This window comes from Prinia subflava, chromosome Z, assembly GCF_021018805.1.
Source record: "Prinia subflava isolate CZ2003 ecotype Zambia chromosome Z, Cam_Psub_1.2, whole genome shotgun sequence".
In the NCBI taxonomy this organism is placed as follows: Eukaryota; Metazoa; Chordata; class Aves; order Passeriformes; family Cisticolidae; genus Prinia; species Prinia subflava.
The window spans coordinates 30177244-30196191 of NC_086283.1; the positions used below are offsets into that span (position 1 = coordinate 30177244).

Consider the following 18948-nt stretch of genomic DNA (forward strand, 5'->3'; position numbering starts at 1 on the left):
GCAAGTTTTGCTTTGTTATCATCAAATCAGCATTTGATGACGTTTTAAATACTGTCTTGTATTTTTAAGCGATTGTATTTAAACACCAGTATTCCCAGAAATAACACACAAATAATTAAAACCCAGAGTATGAAAAATGAAGATTTGATGCTATGCAGCACTTCAGGATCACTAAATTCCAGTTAATAACATTTAGTCCCATACAGTACTTAAGCAACTTAAGCAAAAAAAGGCAACAGCATACAAGAGGGATGAAACCTCTAACTTCCACCTGATTTTCTCAATCGTAGAAAATTGAGGTGAAAAGTTTTCCCAGGTCCCGGAACTACCTGCAGATGGGCCAAGGAACATTCAGAAACAACCCCAACCTTGTAGCTTCAAAACATTACATGACTAAGAGCAATACCATATCCTACATTTGGAAGAAAAAACTTTTTCCAGAAATTAAGGGACTCATACAGCAATAAGGAATTTATGGTTTGAATCTGACCAACATGGTCCAAGGCACAATCAGATGATTACAAGCAGGACAGGACACATTTTTTAAGACTCCAAGGGCTTTGTGAGCAGTAGATCCCCACTGCACAATATCATCAGTTTGAAAAGAAACTTGCAGGACAGCAACTCTGATATGCCTAACAGGAGCTCAAGTCTTGTGTCATTTAACTCTCCCCTCCACAGGTTTGTTCCCAAGACCACATTTCCCACAGGAGAAGGCATAAGCAAGGAGAGGTGCTTCTTAGAGGTGCTTATGTTATACTTGAGTCAGAGACTGAAATTACAGTTAAGAAAGAAGAAAAATTATATAGAATAGAGAGAGTGATTGAACTAACACTGTAATGAAAACTTAAAATCAAAACTAGAAGCAACAGAAACTGGAACCCGTTTTTGGAGACTTATTCATACCTGTCAATTGATGATGGACTGACAGCAGCTGGTGCCTCAGGTGGTTTTTCTTCTGCCTTCTCTTTTGCAGCACTCACAGGTGCAGGTTCACAAGCTACTGTATCTGGTGCTGGTGGTGGAGGGACAGGAGCTGGCACAGGGGTAGTAACAGGGATTGGTGCAGCAACTGCTGTGGGAGCTGCAGTTGTTGAGCCAACAATGGAAGTGGCATTTGATGGCTGAGTCGCTCCAGCTGCTGCTTTGGGCTACAGGAGGACAACAGAGTTCAGGCACAGCACAAAGCTCATAAATCCATGGCTCTCTAGAGGCAACCCAATCAGTTCTTTAAGACCATTTGTGTTTGATATTGCTGCCTCAACATCAAGCACAACATTAGAATGTTGCAAGATATTAAATTTCTAACGCCCTTCGCTGTGTTCAAACAAGCAACTGAGAGCGTCACTGAAGTATTTACACACCTGAGCACTCACACTCTGAGGACAAAGTGAAATGCAAAAATCTTAATATTTACAGACCACAATATTCTAAATATGCAAACAATCCTGTGTTTTACGAAAGCACATTTTCCAGAGGAAACCAAGCAAGTTGCAAAAAAACATCTGCAGAACAAGCATAACCTTTTCTCACCACTCAGATCTGGAAAAAAGTGGTTAACACAGAAATCACATTTCATTATGAATGCTGTTTGTTGGGAAACAAGATGTATCAAAAAAATAAAACTTCACCTGCAACATGTTTAAGTTATGCAATCTTTGCATTCAGAGCACTACAGTAACATCTCAAATACTTCAGTTCTGAAGAGAGCACCAAGGATACAGAATGAAGGACTACCAAATTTACAGCAGAATATTTAGAGCGAATAACACTTGTATGCAATTGTGAAATAATCTTCACATCTCTAATGAAAACTTGAATTTTTTTCTTGCATGCAGCATGAATCCCATTATTTTGAAATAGCCCCAAGGGCTGACAAAGCTGACTCCAATATTTTTGCCTTTCCAAGAGAAATAGCTGAACTTTAACAAAACTACTTATTCAAGGTGCACCACTTTCAGACATTGCCTGCTTGAAGAAGAAAACATCTACTTCCTCCTTTACCTCCTGTCTGCAAGGAGAAGTAAGGTTAAGAATTAATAGCTTCCAACATGACAGGTACAGTAAATAACATTTTATTAAATGAAATAAAAACAGACACAGTTGGAATGCAAGGGGGGTTATTTTCTGCTGGATTCCTAAACCCTTAATATAACAAAGTCTGAGCATCAGACAAAGTTAGCAGTCTGTGCCTACATGACTGGGAATGTCTTATCCACAATAGAATTAGGAAAGGGCAATTGAGCTCCAAGACTAGCTAAAATATTTTAAGACTGAAGAAATGCAGAAACTGCAGGTGCTTTATTATCAGAATATACTAAATTTAGAAGTTCTTCATGGAGATCTGCATTTAGAATCACAAAATTGTTGAAGAGGCCTCTAAAATGATTGAATCTAACCCATCATTGCCACATCAACCACTAAACAGTGTCCCTAAGTACCACAGCAACACATTTCTTGAACACTTCCAGAAGTGGCAATTGCACAGCTTCTCTGGAGCCTTCTGCTACCAACAAAATGAAAAACTGGACTCTGACATCTCATCTGCACATGCTCTCATGCACTGATAAATGCCTCTGTGACAAACTACAGACTGGAAAGTTGTTCGTTCAGGAAGACAGCAACAACAGTTATCTTTAACAAGCTCACATGTTTAATTATGTTTAATACCACCAGATAGAAATACAGGGTAACAGAATATATGTTTTCTTTGTCAGGAGGAGGAACGCTAGCTTCAAAATTAATTTCATATTCCAAAACACAGAAGAAGACAGTTTTGTTCAGATCACAATGGTCTGGAATGCCTGGAAAATCAGTGGCTTGATTCCTGGAAGCATCCTGACAACTGGTTCAGAGAAGAAATACTTCAAACACATGTCATAGTCATTGCCTATAAATTGCACTTGCAGTCTTTCAAAACCCACAGGTTTGTTTACTGCCAGATGTATCCTGTCTGTACTGGTTTATGCTGTTGAGTTTGATAGAAGAAAAAGCCATGAACTATGAAAAGCAACATGGCAAGGCTGAAAGAGTTCCATACAGATGATTTAACAACAACCTAGGTTGCCTTCTTCCTTTTAATAATAAAAGGGAAAAAAAAAACCCAGAGAGACAAGAAAAAATAAACAAAATCAGCCATTAGTAATTTTTTTATTTGATTCAGCACAGAGTAGCAGCACAAATCAGCCTAGGCAAACCAAGACCGTGAAGCAGTATTTTTTATCTATTTATGCAAGCTTTTTACTCTTGACCTGAACTTGCATATAACGAAATTCCACTGGTTTTAAGGATGGACATATACAATCACTCATCACAAGAAAAATAGAATTAAATTAATGAAGCTTCCTATTCGAAAGAAATGATTACTCACTTTTGTCACCATAACCACCACAAAGTTCTTCTCATCTATCTTGTACTCCTTAAGAGGAGTTTCATCATTAAGGATTTTACCTGGGAAATTAAACAGGCAGAAATTAAGAAGTTGTTTAGCAAGTCAATGGATGATCTTGGCATTTCCTCATGAAAACATGTTTTATGCAGATTTATAAATGTTAACCCAACAAAAAGAAGTTTGGCCATTAAGCTTCAGCAGTAGAGCTACAATTTTCTTTATGCGATATACAGAGTAGTGGATAGCTTGAGGACTGCTGCCCTAAGTGCTGAAGATGTTTTCAAACCATTTAAAATAAAAGCATTAAATCTGGAATCACTGGGTCCTCAACAGAGATACACGTAATACTGAGGAAAGGCGTTAACACATAAAAAGCTTAACCAAGTAACTTATGTCTTGCTTACACAGTAAGGGAAAATCCTTTCTACTTATCTTCCATTTGTTCTTCAGATAATAGCATTACCTGCAATAACAAGTGTGTGAGCTCGCAACTTTAACAATTTGCAAGGCTAAAACCTTAGAAAAAGCTAGAACCATCCCGTAGCTTGCCACCTTGACAGAAGGATGAAAAAGCTATTGGGCAAACCCAGAAACATTTGTTAAACTACGACTTGTTGTTTCATAAGCAGAGATTGTACTGTGAAAAAATAGATTTGCATCACTTCTGCAAGAACTTAGGAACACAGTAAGTCACATACTTCTTGCCTTTCCTTAGAACAAGCTGACTTAGAGGTAGCACTACAAATCAGAAAATCAAGTCCGTATTTCAGTGAGTTTTATAGCACTTATTTCTACTTCAGAATTTTCAAGGAAAATTGTACAATTTAAACTGACTAATTTTCTGAAGTTGTGCCACAGACTGCTTCCATTTCACAACGTCTCTAGTGGACTGCAACTAGAAGGACACATCCTTATCCTGATGATTGCAAGGAAATCAAACAACAAATGCACTTTATGGCACTCAGAACACAAAAGACTGGTTCCACCAGTCTTGCAGGTCAAACATTCAAGGAAGTATTACATGTAGTGCAGTAATAGCATGTTAATACCTGTAGCACCTGACTCAGAAACTACGTGGGTTTACTTACAATTTTTATAGGCACTTTGGGGAAGGCTTTAATATGTATGTAATATAATATATATACTTTATGTTCTGAGAAGACATCCTATCTCCTCAGAACACACCACTCTGGATTTCTAGACCTCACCCTAATACAAATGTCAACACAATGGATCTGCCTCTCCAATCAAAGTTAGCCGAGGGTATCACTTTGCTTTACCAAACTACAAAAATTCTATAGCTCATTTTAACAAAAGTAAAAACATCATCAACATATCCTCATATCTCTTGTCCAAGCAAAAGATTAAAATGATAATTCATCTTTGGATAATATTATAGTCTCAATCTCATTTTCTATATTCCCTACTGCTTTTGAGGATTAATCAATACTGAAGATACATTCTGGCTTTGGAAAACATTCAAGTCATGTCACAGAATCTTATGCAATCTTTGATTTTTGCTATCACAGAAACACAATATTAAGAATGCTATGCAGTTTCACACATGTTCTTGACATGCACTCCCCCCACCAAAGTACCAGGGACATAAAACTTGCTATGAGACATAGTCCAGAGGAGCTGAATAAACACAGAGACTCAACTCCCAACTTGTCTCCCATTAGCATCTCTCCACTGTTAACAGTGGTTTTAGCTTATTAGAGCTGAAAAAGACAATACTTGTTACAAAGCAGTACATGACAAAAGTGGAAAGTTCACCGAAGTTTCCTTCAAGCTCACTTTTGCCACTAGGGGGAGTATTAGAATAACACCAAAGTTCTGCCATGAAGCGAGAACAAAAAAAAAAAGATTTCTACATTAGCACCAGAATGAACAAGGCAAGTAAAATAAAGCTCAAATAAAGTTAATTTAATGTTTTTAACTGACATTAGCCTGCTTTTTGCCAGTACATAATACACATTTCCAGTGAAAGAGTTTAAAATTATAGAAAGTACCTTTGCACAGAACGGATTTGGCGGTGGGTTTCTTTTGTTAATCAAAAAGAGATAATCTGGTTTTTAACTCTCTGAGGTATATACAGCAATGCTTCAGCTATATATAGCATAAATTGAACAAGAAAAGAATTAAGTCAGAACAGCAGCTTTGACCTGCTTAAATCTTGAATTCTTGTAACAAAATCTATTTCTTCTTCACCCAGCATATCCCCAAGACATCATGTTACATGAGCAAAGATGACAGACATATGTGCATTAAAATCTAAATATTCTAATTCAAAATTAAGAGTTCCCTTTGACACTGAGTTTGTTTTTGTGTTCGTAGAGGGGTTTTATCCTGTCTGTACTTCAGTTCTTAGAATTCTTAGAAAACTTAACATTCATGCCCAAGTCAAACAACATAAAGTAAGGCAGGTTCACATAAGTTATCTTCAGAATATCCGTTACCTGCATAAATTAGTTTTTGGCCAGCTACTGGAAAGGCATCTTTCCCCCTTTCTGATTCGATCTTCTCTTTCAGTGCCTTCACCTAAAGCACAGAAACAGGCTTAATGAAAATAAAGTTCACATTACAAACCTAATTAAGTATACTTTTAAATATTGAAGAGTAGTTTCAATCATGCCTTGATTATGTCAAGTTTATCAGTCTTCTGAATATGTCACTGTAACCATTTTGCAGACCAACATGTCCCTTTCCCAACTAGTCTCCTGTGCTGAATCAAGTTAGGTAATTAATTTTTCCATGAAAAGTTATTAGTATGAGCGTAAACACAACAAAAAAGTAAATTAAGAAATTTGTGGAACAAAAATGTTTTAATCTTTTGACCCATTTGCCCTGTTCTTTCCCCAAAGGTACACCAGCTAAAAACAGGGCTGAAGGTTTTCATCATCATAACCACTTTTCAGGGAATACCTGTGTGTGTTTCGGTAGGCTCACCATGACATTCAACCCTGAAGTCCCCATATGCAAACACTTCAGCAAAATGTTCAGATGTTTATCTTCCATAACTTGTTTTCAACTCCTCCCCCTCCACCACAGTTTCTGCAGCTTCATGTAGCAATTCTAAGCCTACACATTTACTTGCTTGCATGGACCACTGATGCACCATCCACAGTTTCACAGCACCAATAGCTCAAGTGGCACTGCTAGTTGTCATGTGTAAGAATGCTCTCAATTCTCCAGAAAGATTCCATAACGCTGCCCTGAGAAGGTAAAGCAAGCTCCTATAAAAGCATTCCTCTACTGACACATCTGCAGTCATGTTTTAAGACAAACTGCCTGCACACACAGTCAATTCTTCTTGCTTTCTTGCAGACACTCCCAGTATACACAAAACAAAGACAACCAATCTATTATGAGCTTGTTACTGCAAGATAACACCACCTTCTAAACACCACCTTTTCTGAATATTCAAAAAACCTTTTTCATAAAACTCTGCAAGGATACAGAACACAACATATTGCTTCCCTCTATGGAACTAAACAAAAATAGGGAGCCAGCTCTTTTTCCCTAGCAATGAAGAAAGGATGCTTTTGGTATTTTTTATCATACATACCACTCCCGCATCTGCCAAATTCTTTGGAATTAGTCTCCAACCAGGCAGTTGCTTTCCCACAGCAAAATTAAGAGCAGGTCACTGCCACTCCTAAGTCCTGGAGACAGTCAAATTTGACAGTAATTTGCTGAAAGCATCATAATTCTCATGCACTTATTTTACAACAATCTGTCCTATTCTTTGATTTACATTTATTTATATTTTCTTGAAAATTAAAAATATGACTTGTTAAGTCCTCCCCCACTTTAAGGATGGAAGTCACTCACGTTGCTACTGAACCATCTCCTTCACCACAGATCAAGGATTTTTTTTTCCTAAACTTTAATATTAAAACTGTCCAATACTTCACAGAGTTTCAGTTAAAGTTTTACATGCACTTGGACTAATTATTCCCTAGAACCATGTTAAAAGCCAGTTGTTTCCAAATGTCTACTTTTTAACACTCTCCTTAGGTATTCTTATACACTTCTACCTATCACTCAAAGATAGTAACTTGAAGCTACTTCTTTTATACCCAGTTACCATGTTTGTCATATATTTGTAACAAATATTGCAACGTGAATAACGTGTATAATCTATTTTGAGGGAGAAAATTAAAGCTTGTTTCATGTCCACTACATCAATCAAGGTATTGGCTTCAAATGTCTATTTTGTCTTCTTCATTTTCAATTGTTTTATTCCAGGGAACAGTCTTTTTCCCCACAAGGAACAAAACCAAGATGTATTCTCTCAAACATAAATGTCTGAACAACTAGAAGTCTAGGTCATGACACACTGAACACATATGTTGATTTACTACACAATAGTTGGATCTATGAAAAGGAGTTAATATATTTACTGTAGGAGGATCCAACGATTCATTTGCCCTTGCTGACCACTTGTGTGTAGCATTTCCCCTTACTATTACTGTGCTGTGACTGAGGTACCGCAAGTGACCTGAGTCACTGCCTTCTTCGAAAACCTCCCAGAATGTTCCCCCTTCCCTAAGCCTGCAACAAACAGGACTATGCTTTCACTCCTTTGGCATGTGGCATTTATCTCCAGATGTAAGCAAACTTCCATTTACACCATGGGTTCAGAGGAAATGACAAAAAAACCTTTTCTGGGAATCTGTTCCAGTGTTTCACCATTCTCACTGTACCAAATCCCTTCCTTACAGCTATTCTTAACAGGCCTGCTAAAAAGTCTGTCTCCATCTTTTTTATAAGCCCCCATTTGGCACTGGAAGGTTCTCCAAGGTCTCCCCAGAGCCTTCTCTTCTCCAGCCTGAACAATCCCAGCTCTCTCAGTTTGTCTCCAGAGGAGGTGCTCTGACCTATGAAGATCTTCACTGCCTTGTCTGAACCAGCTCCAACAGGTCAACAATCTTTCATGTGCTGAGGACTGTGTAGAGCATGCAGACCCATGTTCCACAGATCACACCTAGAAAAACTAATTTGGCAGACACAGGCAGTTGCAGCCTTGTTGGACATGCAGGTGGCTGTGCTTCAGCTATACAGTCCCCATGCACAATCCAAAAACCCTCTCTGCATACTAATACTTACATAATTTTTATTATTGTGGTGGTCTAGGTCAGGATGGACTAAAGACATACACTAATTACTATGCAGTAACTGGATCCATGTGAAGGAGTTTGGTATTTATTGCCTCAGTGAAGTAGTTATCAATGCAAATAACACCATGAGGCTACAGAACCATGGTGGTTCTGAACACAAAAACAAACTACAGGTTTGCTCCTAAAAAACAGAGATAATCTTTGGCTACAGCTTGCCAATACAGGGGCCACCATTAACTTCTTAATTCTTGAAAAAACCGTAAATCCAGAGGAGAAACGGCCATTACAGTTTTCAGTGCTGGTCTTTATTCTCTGCCTGTATTCCTGCCATGCACATCAATCAGTTTAAGAACAGATTATGTCCTAAACTGGAACACAAATTACTTCAGCTCTCCAGCTGACAGCTTACAAAAATCTGAAAGAAATTCAAGCTTAACATAACTGAGCCAATTTACAGTATTTTGCTATCTATGCCCAGGGACACTGCCATTTGCAAAGGGGAAGATCATTTACATAGGTCTCTCATTTAAATGGACAGTCACTCTACTGTGAACTTTTGCCACCCAAAGATACCCAATGTCATGGTGACTGACAGCAACACACCATGGGCTCCGAATTACAAACTTAAAACTCTGTAATGTCATTCAAAGTGCTCCTTTGAAACTGAAAATACACCAAATAGTCGAGTAATTTCCAGATTACATTCAAGAACATTTCAGAGCATTGCTTAACTGCTTTATAAAGAATAGTGATTTAGATAAGGGAATCTGTCATATCTCAAATGAACACAATGAACTGATAGGATCATACCTATGCAAAGGAAAAAACAAAAGGACTTAAACCAACTCTTAACCACTAGAGCTTGAACCTGCAAGAAAATGCAGTCAGCTGCAGGCTTGATCATTCTCCTATTAGAGACAGAAGTTCAAGAAACACTCAGGCTAAAATAAAAAGCGCTTGCCTATTCTTCTGGCTTTCATCACTGCCTAGCCTAGGAGGCCAGAAACACATCATTTCCAGAGGATACAATACTAATGCTCAAAACAAAAAAGGAATAGATAAGATCAGATACATCAGTTTTAGCAGTAACATTCCAGTGGCATAGAATTTCCTCTTGTAGTTCTAACTGGAGTGACTGAAGGCATAGTGAGAAATAACTGTGCCATTAATTCTGGTAAGAGAAGAAAATGCATGAGGGTGCAACAAACTGTATGTCAGACAGTAGTCTGATCCACCTTCATTTAGATCTAAAACATAGATGTCCCATTTTCAATGAGAAATTTAAAAAACAAAGAGAAGGAGAGAGGGAGAAGTCCTCTCAATGCTTTTCTGAAAAGCTGCATCTTCCAGCTGCTGGTACAGTGAACTGCTGAAAAAAGCAACATCTTAAACTTCGCCTCTAGCAAATTAGGTTGCTGAGAACCTAGACTTCAGCATCGCCATTGTTTATTAAATGAAAATTAATTTTGGGCAAGCACACCCAACACATTGATCTGTCAAACTGAGTAATCATCCATAGATTATGATTTATTTGTCTCACAAATACAGATCTATAAAATAAACCTTCAGGCCTCCTAGCTTTATTCAACCTGATTAAGGTTCAAAATGTATTTCAGTCCTCACCAAATCCCATTTTTCCTCTGCCCTTAATAAAATTTCACAGCACAATAAACAGAGCCTGTACTTTATGGCAATATCTCTAAGAAAGAGCATCAATTCATCTACAAACACCTTACCCAAAAGATTTAGAAGTGCACTTACAAGTAAGATGACTTTCTTCTGTCCCCTATGAATTTAGACATGAAACTCTCCCTACTACTCAGAAACTGAATGTAGTGTTCTCAAGAATACATGCCATGCAATATGTTTAACAAAGAGCTAGAGCTGATTGACTCCTAACTGAAAAATTGAAGTTTTTCAAAGAAACACCAGTCATCAACTGCATCCCAGACAGGCATCTAAAAATGGGTTTCATTAAGTCACTACTGCTGAGTTTCCCAGTGGTTCCTTGCAGTCACTTTTTGCCAGCTACGCAAGCAGAGCACACTGGGTTCCATCCAGGCAAGCATCTCCCATTGATCATACACCCTTCCCCTTCCCTCTCACACTAATTTTCATTTCTTCTACCTCATATTAATGCTAACCTAGCATTAATACAGAATAACAGAATAACAGAATTAATTAATTAACAGAATTAATACAGAATAACAGAAGAGGCAAAAATCATCAGTTTATTCAGAGACCCATTTCATAAATCCTAATGAAAAAGTGTACTTTCATCGGCTTTAATGTATAATTACATAGGCAAGACAAATTATTTCATTTCTTGAGGCGTTGGGAGAAACTGGGAAGGATCTCTTCTAACATCAAGCCACAAGCCCATCTCCCACACCACGATCTTCATCAGGAATCTGATGCACCCAGGGTTGTTTGCTACTTCTATCATGAAGCTGCTACAAAGTTTACTCTGATATTGGAAGTCTTTCCCTAGTTTCCAGCCCAAGTTAATTCACGGACTATTAATATTGATTTGTTCTTATGCTGATGTTATAATACAAGCATGAGTAGCCTTCCCATATCCCTTGGTGCTTGCCAGTGTAAAACATTTACACAATTTCACCCAAACTTGTGAGCTAAGCTAAGTGAGTCTCCTTTAGTTTCCTTTCATGTCAGAATCACAGTTTTCCAAAGGCTCCCGACACCTCATTCAAAAGGTAACAATTCATTGTCTGCATACTTGAAGCAGAATAGCATCACTACTCTCCCTGGATGTTTCAGGATCTATGATCTTCAGGGCTTCACCTTTTAACAGTTCCAATTAATCCATGCTGTTCATCTGAAAGCTGTTTACCAAAGTCTGACCCTCAATCAGGCAGCCAGGTACTAATGGTAAATTTTGTGTTTATCAATGTAGTCATGTTTCTGTTGATTTGTACTCAAATTGTAATCAAACAAATTAAAGGACTGTGAAGAGATGGATCCCAAGACCAACTCTGAAAGACCCTCATTACCAACCTACCTACTGCTGAACTGCTTCTCTTTGAGAATAAATGCTGCACAGAGAGTTTTTTCATTTAATCTACTTTATAATTCTGTACCACTCTTCATCTTTTTCTGTAGCAGGCTAACAGGTTTCTCACAGACTTTGGGAAAAGTCTTAGTTAGACAAGGACAAAAGCTTTTACTCCAAAGGGCTTTGCTCTTTTCCCTGAGGGAGGGCATCATAGTCTGAAAACTTTTTTAGAATTTAGGCTTAATATTAATGAGTCTTCTCCTCCCACTATCTTTGCAAAAATATTTACCACATTACACTGCTACACAGACACTATTCAAAGTCAGGTGAGGACAATGCACCTGTACAGACAATAAACCTGCTAATGAAGCAACAAACTGACCAGTGCAACAGGTTTTACTACCCTTAATCAAACTCCATGATCAGCAACTGATTAATGACAAATACTGTGCCTACTAGTGAAAACACACTCAGGATAGGAAACTACTAAGCTCATAAGTCAACGCTTGATGGTACTTTTAGTGGTAAGAATGCTTTTGGTTCTAGCTACTTCTTTCTACAAAATATAAAAACAGTTTTTTCCGGCACAAAACTCCATTTACAGTGTTCTCTTATATTGTCTTTCTAAACAGGACACTCATATTTAGTCAGAAGGCAATCATGGTGGTTACATGAACAGATCACTGCCCTACTTCAGGCCTCAAAGGCATAACAGATACAGTAATTGGGAAGAACTACAGGAGAGGAAGAGTCTTGTGAATCCAGTCAGGTTTACGAGCTTAGTAAGCGCCTGGAAAAAAAAAACAAACAGCTGTACTCAAATAAACAAGGCATCTAGAATTACTCCAGCATTTAAAAACAGATAGAATAATGCATTCATAAGCTCCTTTATTTACTTGCTGTGTTTACTGTTGCTAAAGTTTGCATACAAAGAAAGAAGCAGCATTCTCTAAAGAAAAATAGTCTGGAATTGTCAAGGTAAAAATCCAAATTTAGCCCTGACATTTATTTTCTCTGCAATTACATCTACATTTCTAATTTCCTCTACAAAATTGAGCTCATCTACACACAAGTGAAATTTAGAAGCCTAGTAGTTGTTATGCACTGACCAGGGATCAACAAAAATAATTTCTGATCTCAAAGCTGGCCTCCAGGCCTCCATACACTTCTGCCCTGCATTTCAAAACTGATCTAAGCCCTACCTGAAAGAGGATACATTGGGACCAGTTTTCTAATGCAAAAAGGTGACTAAAAGAGCTGCTGCATTCATGCAGCTTTGTACTAACACAGAACACAACTTTCAACCTAAAGCAGAGTTTTCAGGAATCTGCAGCTTGAAGAAAAGTAGCAAGATGGACAGTCCTCTGAAGCCACAAAAGCTTGATTTAGGAAGTAAGCTTACATTCTGAGTGGTGACTTTTGCATGGTCTTGTTGATCCTCCTGTAGCTTTGGGCAGACAATTTTTACAAGAGGCATATTCCCCACAAACCGATTTACGAGTATAAAAGTGACACAGTTGTTTGAGTGTGAAGAAAACTGACAAGCCATTTAGATCAATTCTTAAAAGACACTTACAAAACCGTTTTCCAACACTGCCTGCTGACTAGCCACTTGGAGGGGTGCCTCTGACACAAAAACACAGGGAAAGACAAAGAGATGGAGAACCAGAGTCAGTGTAGACAACATTCAATGCTCACAGCCACAGCAAGACCTTCCCTCTCCCTTTCCAGCTCCTTTGGTGATCCCTGCAGGGCAGGGACAGACACCCTTACAGGCTCTAGGTAAGACATGCTGCATATCACCATGTCCTGTGAAATAAAGAGAGATTTTGTTTCACTGAGTCCACTCCACTCACAGGAACCGTGGCCGAAGACACAAACCTTGGTGGGAGAAAACATTGCCAGCCACGCCCTTCAGTGCTGTAAATTTACAACCCCTTGCTCACACCTACAGATATACTTCTCAGTGTTTCAAAAATTCAAAGAAAATATTTTTGAAACGTTTGTGACTAAACACAGGCCTTTACGCACAAGGACAGCAATGGGACTCCAGACATTAGCAGGACCATCTGCTCATATTAATCCTTTTTAATTAAAATGTACTCTCCACTTTCACTAACTTTCAAAGGGAATACCTTCCAGCCTGTTGTTATCTATATCAGGGACAGATACCCTTGCTTTCCAATCATACCTGCAAAACAGACCTTAAATATATCTACAGAACCATCCTTAGGTATATACAAGCTCCATATTTAACTTCTCAGTGTACTGGTCACCTTGGGAATGGTGACCCAAGAAAGTTAAGATTTTGAGAAATACAGCACATAAAACTGCCAAATTATTAAAAGTACAAAGCTAACTTCTCTTTGCTGACAGCTAAAGTGGGTACTAACATTCTCAGTGAAATAGTTGAAAAAATTATGGGCAGAGCCATGGCATTTGAAAAATGGGTAACATGTAAAAACATATTCCAATATAAAAAAAATAGTTTTAGTTGTATGAAGTAATTTATGCTATCTTATCTTTTTCTTTATTTTTTTTAAATATGTCATCCTGCCCAAAGTTCTTTTGAAATTGTATTTAAAAAACTCACTAAAATTTCAGGAAAATATTCCTGAACACGTGAAAGCCTAGCCTTCTTCAGCCAAGAATCAGAACAACTTCCTTGCTTGAAAATCCTAACTCTAACCAGGACAGAGAAAACTACTATCCACCAAAGAAAAGCAGTAGCAAAAAGTCCCTAGAGAGTTAATTAAACAAATATGAATTATAACAGACCATAACTACAAAATGCTACAGTCCGTGAAGAAAGTATGAAAACAATGAAAAAAATGTAGCTACTCTTACTCTAGTAAGTTACTCCTGAAGTTACAATTTTGCAGAGTCATGTATCAAACCACAAGCAGCAAGTAGAAGCCCTTCAAATTCACACTTCCTCTGCCTGTGCAAGCACACACACACCCCCAATAATAAAATCCTAAAGAGAGGCAAGAACAACAAAACAATCTTCCAGAAGAGAAGAAAAATACCTACTGTACAACCCAAAGAACAATTAGAGAAAAATACCAAGACGTGAAACAGAAAAACATCTCTCACCTTGAAGGGTACTACTGAAACTGAGCACTCTTCCTCTAACCACTAAAATGATAAACTCCCAGAGAAATACAAAAGCAATCCTCTTACCCAGAACTGCTGTAAGATTAACCTGCACCGAAACACGTAGCAAGGAGGTTGTCAAGAGTTCATACTCATTCACAGGTAACAAGCTGGAGTCAGCTTTCACCATTTCACTCAGCAATAGTCCCTGATTCTTCCAGAACAGTTATAAAGTTAATTCTTCTGACACAGTAACATTAGCATCCAGAAATCTCCATAAAGACGTTTAAATAAAGCATACACATACTAAGGACACACCAGAACATAGCAGAAGCTCAAACATCCAAAACAAAGTGTTCTGCTGACATGGTGTTAATCAAGCTGGCTTTTTCCTGGGTGTTCAAGTGCTGTGGTAGAACAGTGAAATGTGAAAGCCCATATTATGTGACACACAGACTGTGGCCAAAAGACTGCTGACATCCTGAATATTCCTTGTACTTCTCTGCATTTTGACAACCAGGTTTTTAGGTTAACAACGCAGGGGGAGCTGAAAACTAAACAGGACAGACTTAACTTTAGCCTGGTGTTTCACTTTCAAAGTTAAGAACGTCTGTTGAAGATTTTTGAAACTCTGCTTCGTGTCTACATAGTGATAACCGCAACAGAAGTGCTACGTTAAGAAGCCTACAGTGTCAGCACTGTCACCTCAGACAAGAGTTGTGGCTACACAGGTCTGCATCGGTCAGACAGTGCATATTATTTGCTCCTAACACAACGTTTCACATATTTACTTTCTCACAGAGAGCCAACAAAAAGAAGTGGCAGCTTGTGCAGATGGATACATGCTTTCATTTACCCTGGTTAAGTCTAAAGGCTCAAGTCCTGAGTGGCCCCACTGGGAACACGAGAATGACCACAACAGATAAATCCACCCCTGTGGATGGATGTGTGGATGGCTTGATGGGTGCAACACAAAACTTAAGGAAAAACAGCCAGGCTTACGTAAATTTCATTTGATAACAGGCTTTCCCCAATAATAGGGCCTGAGCCTAAATATTTTCATCTTCTTTAGTCTTTCAGTCAGAGTACCTGACAGTCTTCACCCAGTGCTTTGGCAAGCAAGATAGCTTAAACTAGTTTTTATCACTCAAAATACTCAGTTTGCCATGTTTTAAAACACAGCCAAACCAAACCAAGGCAAGTTTAAAACTGAACCGTGTGATTTAATAGGAAAAAAAAAGACCAGCTGTTTGTGCAAAAAGCTAATTAGCAAGGCTAATTAGTTATTAAGAAGTGTATTGCTTTAAATTCTTACTGGAGGTTGGTTTAAATATTCCTATCAACAACAGCTCTCAGTTACATGCATTAAATCTTGTCAGAATTCTACCTTGCACAGTAACATCAAAGCTCTCCAGATTAATTTGGTACTGAGACTAAAGGGGAAAAATTGCTAGGAACACAGAAGCAATTTTACAGAACCAGAACCCAACTTCAGAGTCACAGGTTTCCTGTGCCTATCGCAACTGCATGAATTTTGGCCTTGTCACAGCATAGGGCAGAAATCCAAGTAAACAAGCCTACCTCTGAGAAACACAGACATGGTCCAAAGACTAAAAGTAATGTTTCCCTTACTACATGAAACATGTTTTAAGGTCTCAGGAAATTCATCTAAGAAACTAGTGCACTTAGCTGAAATTCATGTATTCCAAAAAATCTGACTGAGAGCTCTAAAGCACACATTTGTGAGACACTTCCTCAACACAGAATATTTCAAAGCGTTTTCTGATTTTAAGACTCAGTTTGTAACTGAAGGCTCAAAGCTGAACTTCTCTTTACTAAGTTCTCTGATTTTTAACATTTCCAACAGTAATTTCTTCATCATTTTCTAAAATGCGTGCCACAGAAATTTAAACACATTTTCCATCTCTACAGCTAAGAATAAAAACAAGTCTTTACCCTGCTCTTTTTAAAACAAAGTTCTCCTCAAATTCTACCAGATTTCCTGTCTTACCACCCATTCTTGGCCAAAACCTGAAGTTATGCTCATGAGAAGCATTTTTATTTTGAGCTGCTGTAGCAGCTACATTTCTAAACAGAGAGAGCATTCTCATTTCCCACAATCCAACTTGAAGTCATTGCATTCTGCTGTCTCCTAAACTGGTGAGGGCTTTGACTGGCAACATTCCTTCAGTCCTCTCCTTGAATTTACTTCCCAGGGTCTTACTGAATATAAGAGGAAAAAAGAAAAAAAAATTTAAAAAATTAGAGTTTTCTCAGTAAAAGCAAATACTTCTATTTTAAATATCTGAAGGTTTCTAACTCATGCTTCTCCTAGGCATTTGCCATGTACCTCAGTCACAATGGTAACCAAAATGAGCTCTTAGTCCAACTTTCACCTGTCACACTTTATTTTTCATAAAACAGAAGAGGGTAGACTAACGGACTAAAAAATCAGATACAATGTTCAATTAGTTTCTAAATGTTCACTGCCCACCTGCCACCGGAAAGGTTGCTGGAAAGGAAAGCTGATAGCCTCCGCAGATCTTTCAAACCAAGGCCACAAGTGAGTCTGGACTTGGCTATCAGAGCGACCATGCCTGCTCAGGCAAGTGACAAAACATCTTCCAACCCTGCCAACTCACTTAAGGCCTTTCCTCTCATCTCAGAATGCTACATTTCCCCGAGGATTTTCCTGCGGGCTCCAGTATGCCAGAAGAAAACATTCACCGGGAAGCAAAACATGTCTCCTCCTCAATCACAGTATCATCAGACACATCCGAAGGCACTGGGAGGGGAATGAAGCTGCTGTGAACCCCATCACACACCCCGATATCGCCTCCACCGAGGTCAGCAGAGTCTCTCCTGCACTCCCTCCCCTCCTAAGTGCAGACTGATTAATCACTGCAGCTCGCCCCGTGAGGCCAAACAATAAACCCTTCCCGCACTCTCCCACCTCCACAGCACACACCTGCCCGAACGCACAGCGATGCACCTGGCAGCAAACACCAGGCCCTCTCCAGATCACACTCCTGCCCCAGCAGAAAAACCCCACACCTCCCAGCGTTTCCCTTGTGGGAATCCACGGAAAGATGGGAAGGATCGCCACGTGTTCCCTCTGCTGCACCCCCAGCCCCACCCCGGGAGAGAGATGTTCTCGCAACACCCCCTCTCCCAGCGCTCCCATTATAAACCAGCAGCGATCTGCGCCCCATTGACTGCTAACCCACGGCACTCCGCTTCCCGAAAGGAAAAACTTTCGTTTCCTATAGCGCTCCTCTCCTCCCCAGGACTACGTGAGATATTTATTCGCCCTCCCACGTCCCGGGCTATTTCCCCTTATCACCTCAGAGCTACTCACCCTCCCACCTCCGGGGCGTTCTCCTCAAAAACAAGGGGGGGAAAGTCTTTCCGCCGGAGGCTTGGCCACGGCAGCCCCTTTCCTTCGGGGATGGGAAGTCACTCTTATCCATCAGAATCCCGAGGAAAAGGGGTCCCTCATCACCCCCGGCTCAGCTCACCCCCTTCCCCCGGCCTCGAATTCCCCGGCGGACACCGCATCACCCCCGCGGCAAACCCTCACTGAAACTCCGGCCACCTCCACGGGAGGGATCCATCCCTCCCTTTCCCCGGGGTCGAGGGCACAGATTCCCGCATCCCTCTCCACGGCCGCGTCCCGGGGGTGGGGGGACGGGGCGGGGGGAGCCCGGGAATGGCCGCACCGTCTCCTCGGGGTCGATGTCGATGCGAAAGGTTTGCTGCTGCAGCGTCTTCAGTGTGATCTGCATGGCGGCGGGTACGTGCCGCGCTCCGGCCGCCCTCGTCCCTTCCCCGGGAAGAGGTGGCGGGGAAGAGGCCGGGAAAGGGAGGAGGAGGGCAGGGAGGCGGTGTCGGCCTCGGCGGGGGGCGGGGCGCGCATGCGCCGCCTTAGGGGCCCGGCACGGCGCAGGCGCGCGCGCGCCTGAGGGCGGGGAGAACGGGAGGAGGGGCCCGGGCGGCCACAGAAATAGAATTTTATAGAGAGAGAGAAAACGGAGAGATCGCGGGATAAAAGGTCTGTGAGATCATCGAGTCCGCCCAGTGACCGAACAGCACCGTGTCAGCAAGGCCGTGGCACTGAGTGACTCAGCCAGTCGTTGCTTGAACACCTCCAGGGGCAGTGACTCTGCAGCCTCCCTGGGCATCCCATTCCAATGTCCAGACACCCTTTCTGTGAAGAAATTCTTCCTAACACGCAACTAAATCTCCGCGGGGACTGCTTGAAGCCGTTCCCTCTCCTCCTGTCCGTGTTTCCCGGGAGCAGACCTTGACCCCCCGGCTGTCCCCTC

At 40.3% G+C, this 18948-nt stretch overlaps 1 protein-coding gene across 1 annotated transcript in view; it reads right to left on the reverse strand.

Annotated features, from left to right (window-relative positions):
* Positions 1-18519, reverse strand: part of RAD23B (RAD23 homolog B, nucleotide excision repair protein) — a 36503-nt gene extending 17984 nt beyond the window's left edge. Inside the window, exons 1-4 of the mRNA XM_063421866.1 lie at positions 18343-18519; positions 5851-5932; positions 3371-3450; positions 907-1151 (exon numbers count right to left, since the gene is read on the reverse strand). Coding sequence (XP_063277936.1) covers positions 907-1151; positions 3371-3450; positions 5851-5932; positions 18343-18408 — 473 coding nt within the window. The 5' untranslated portion in view covers positions 18409-18519. The remainder of the gene's footprint in view (positions 1-906; positions 1152-3370; positions 3451-5850; positions 5933-18342) is intronic.
* Positions 18520-18948: the final 429 nt, after the last annotated feature.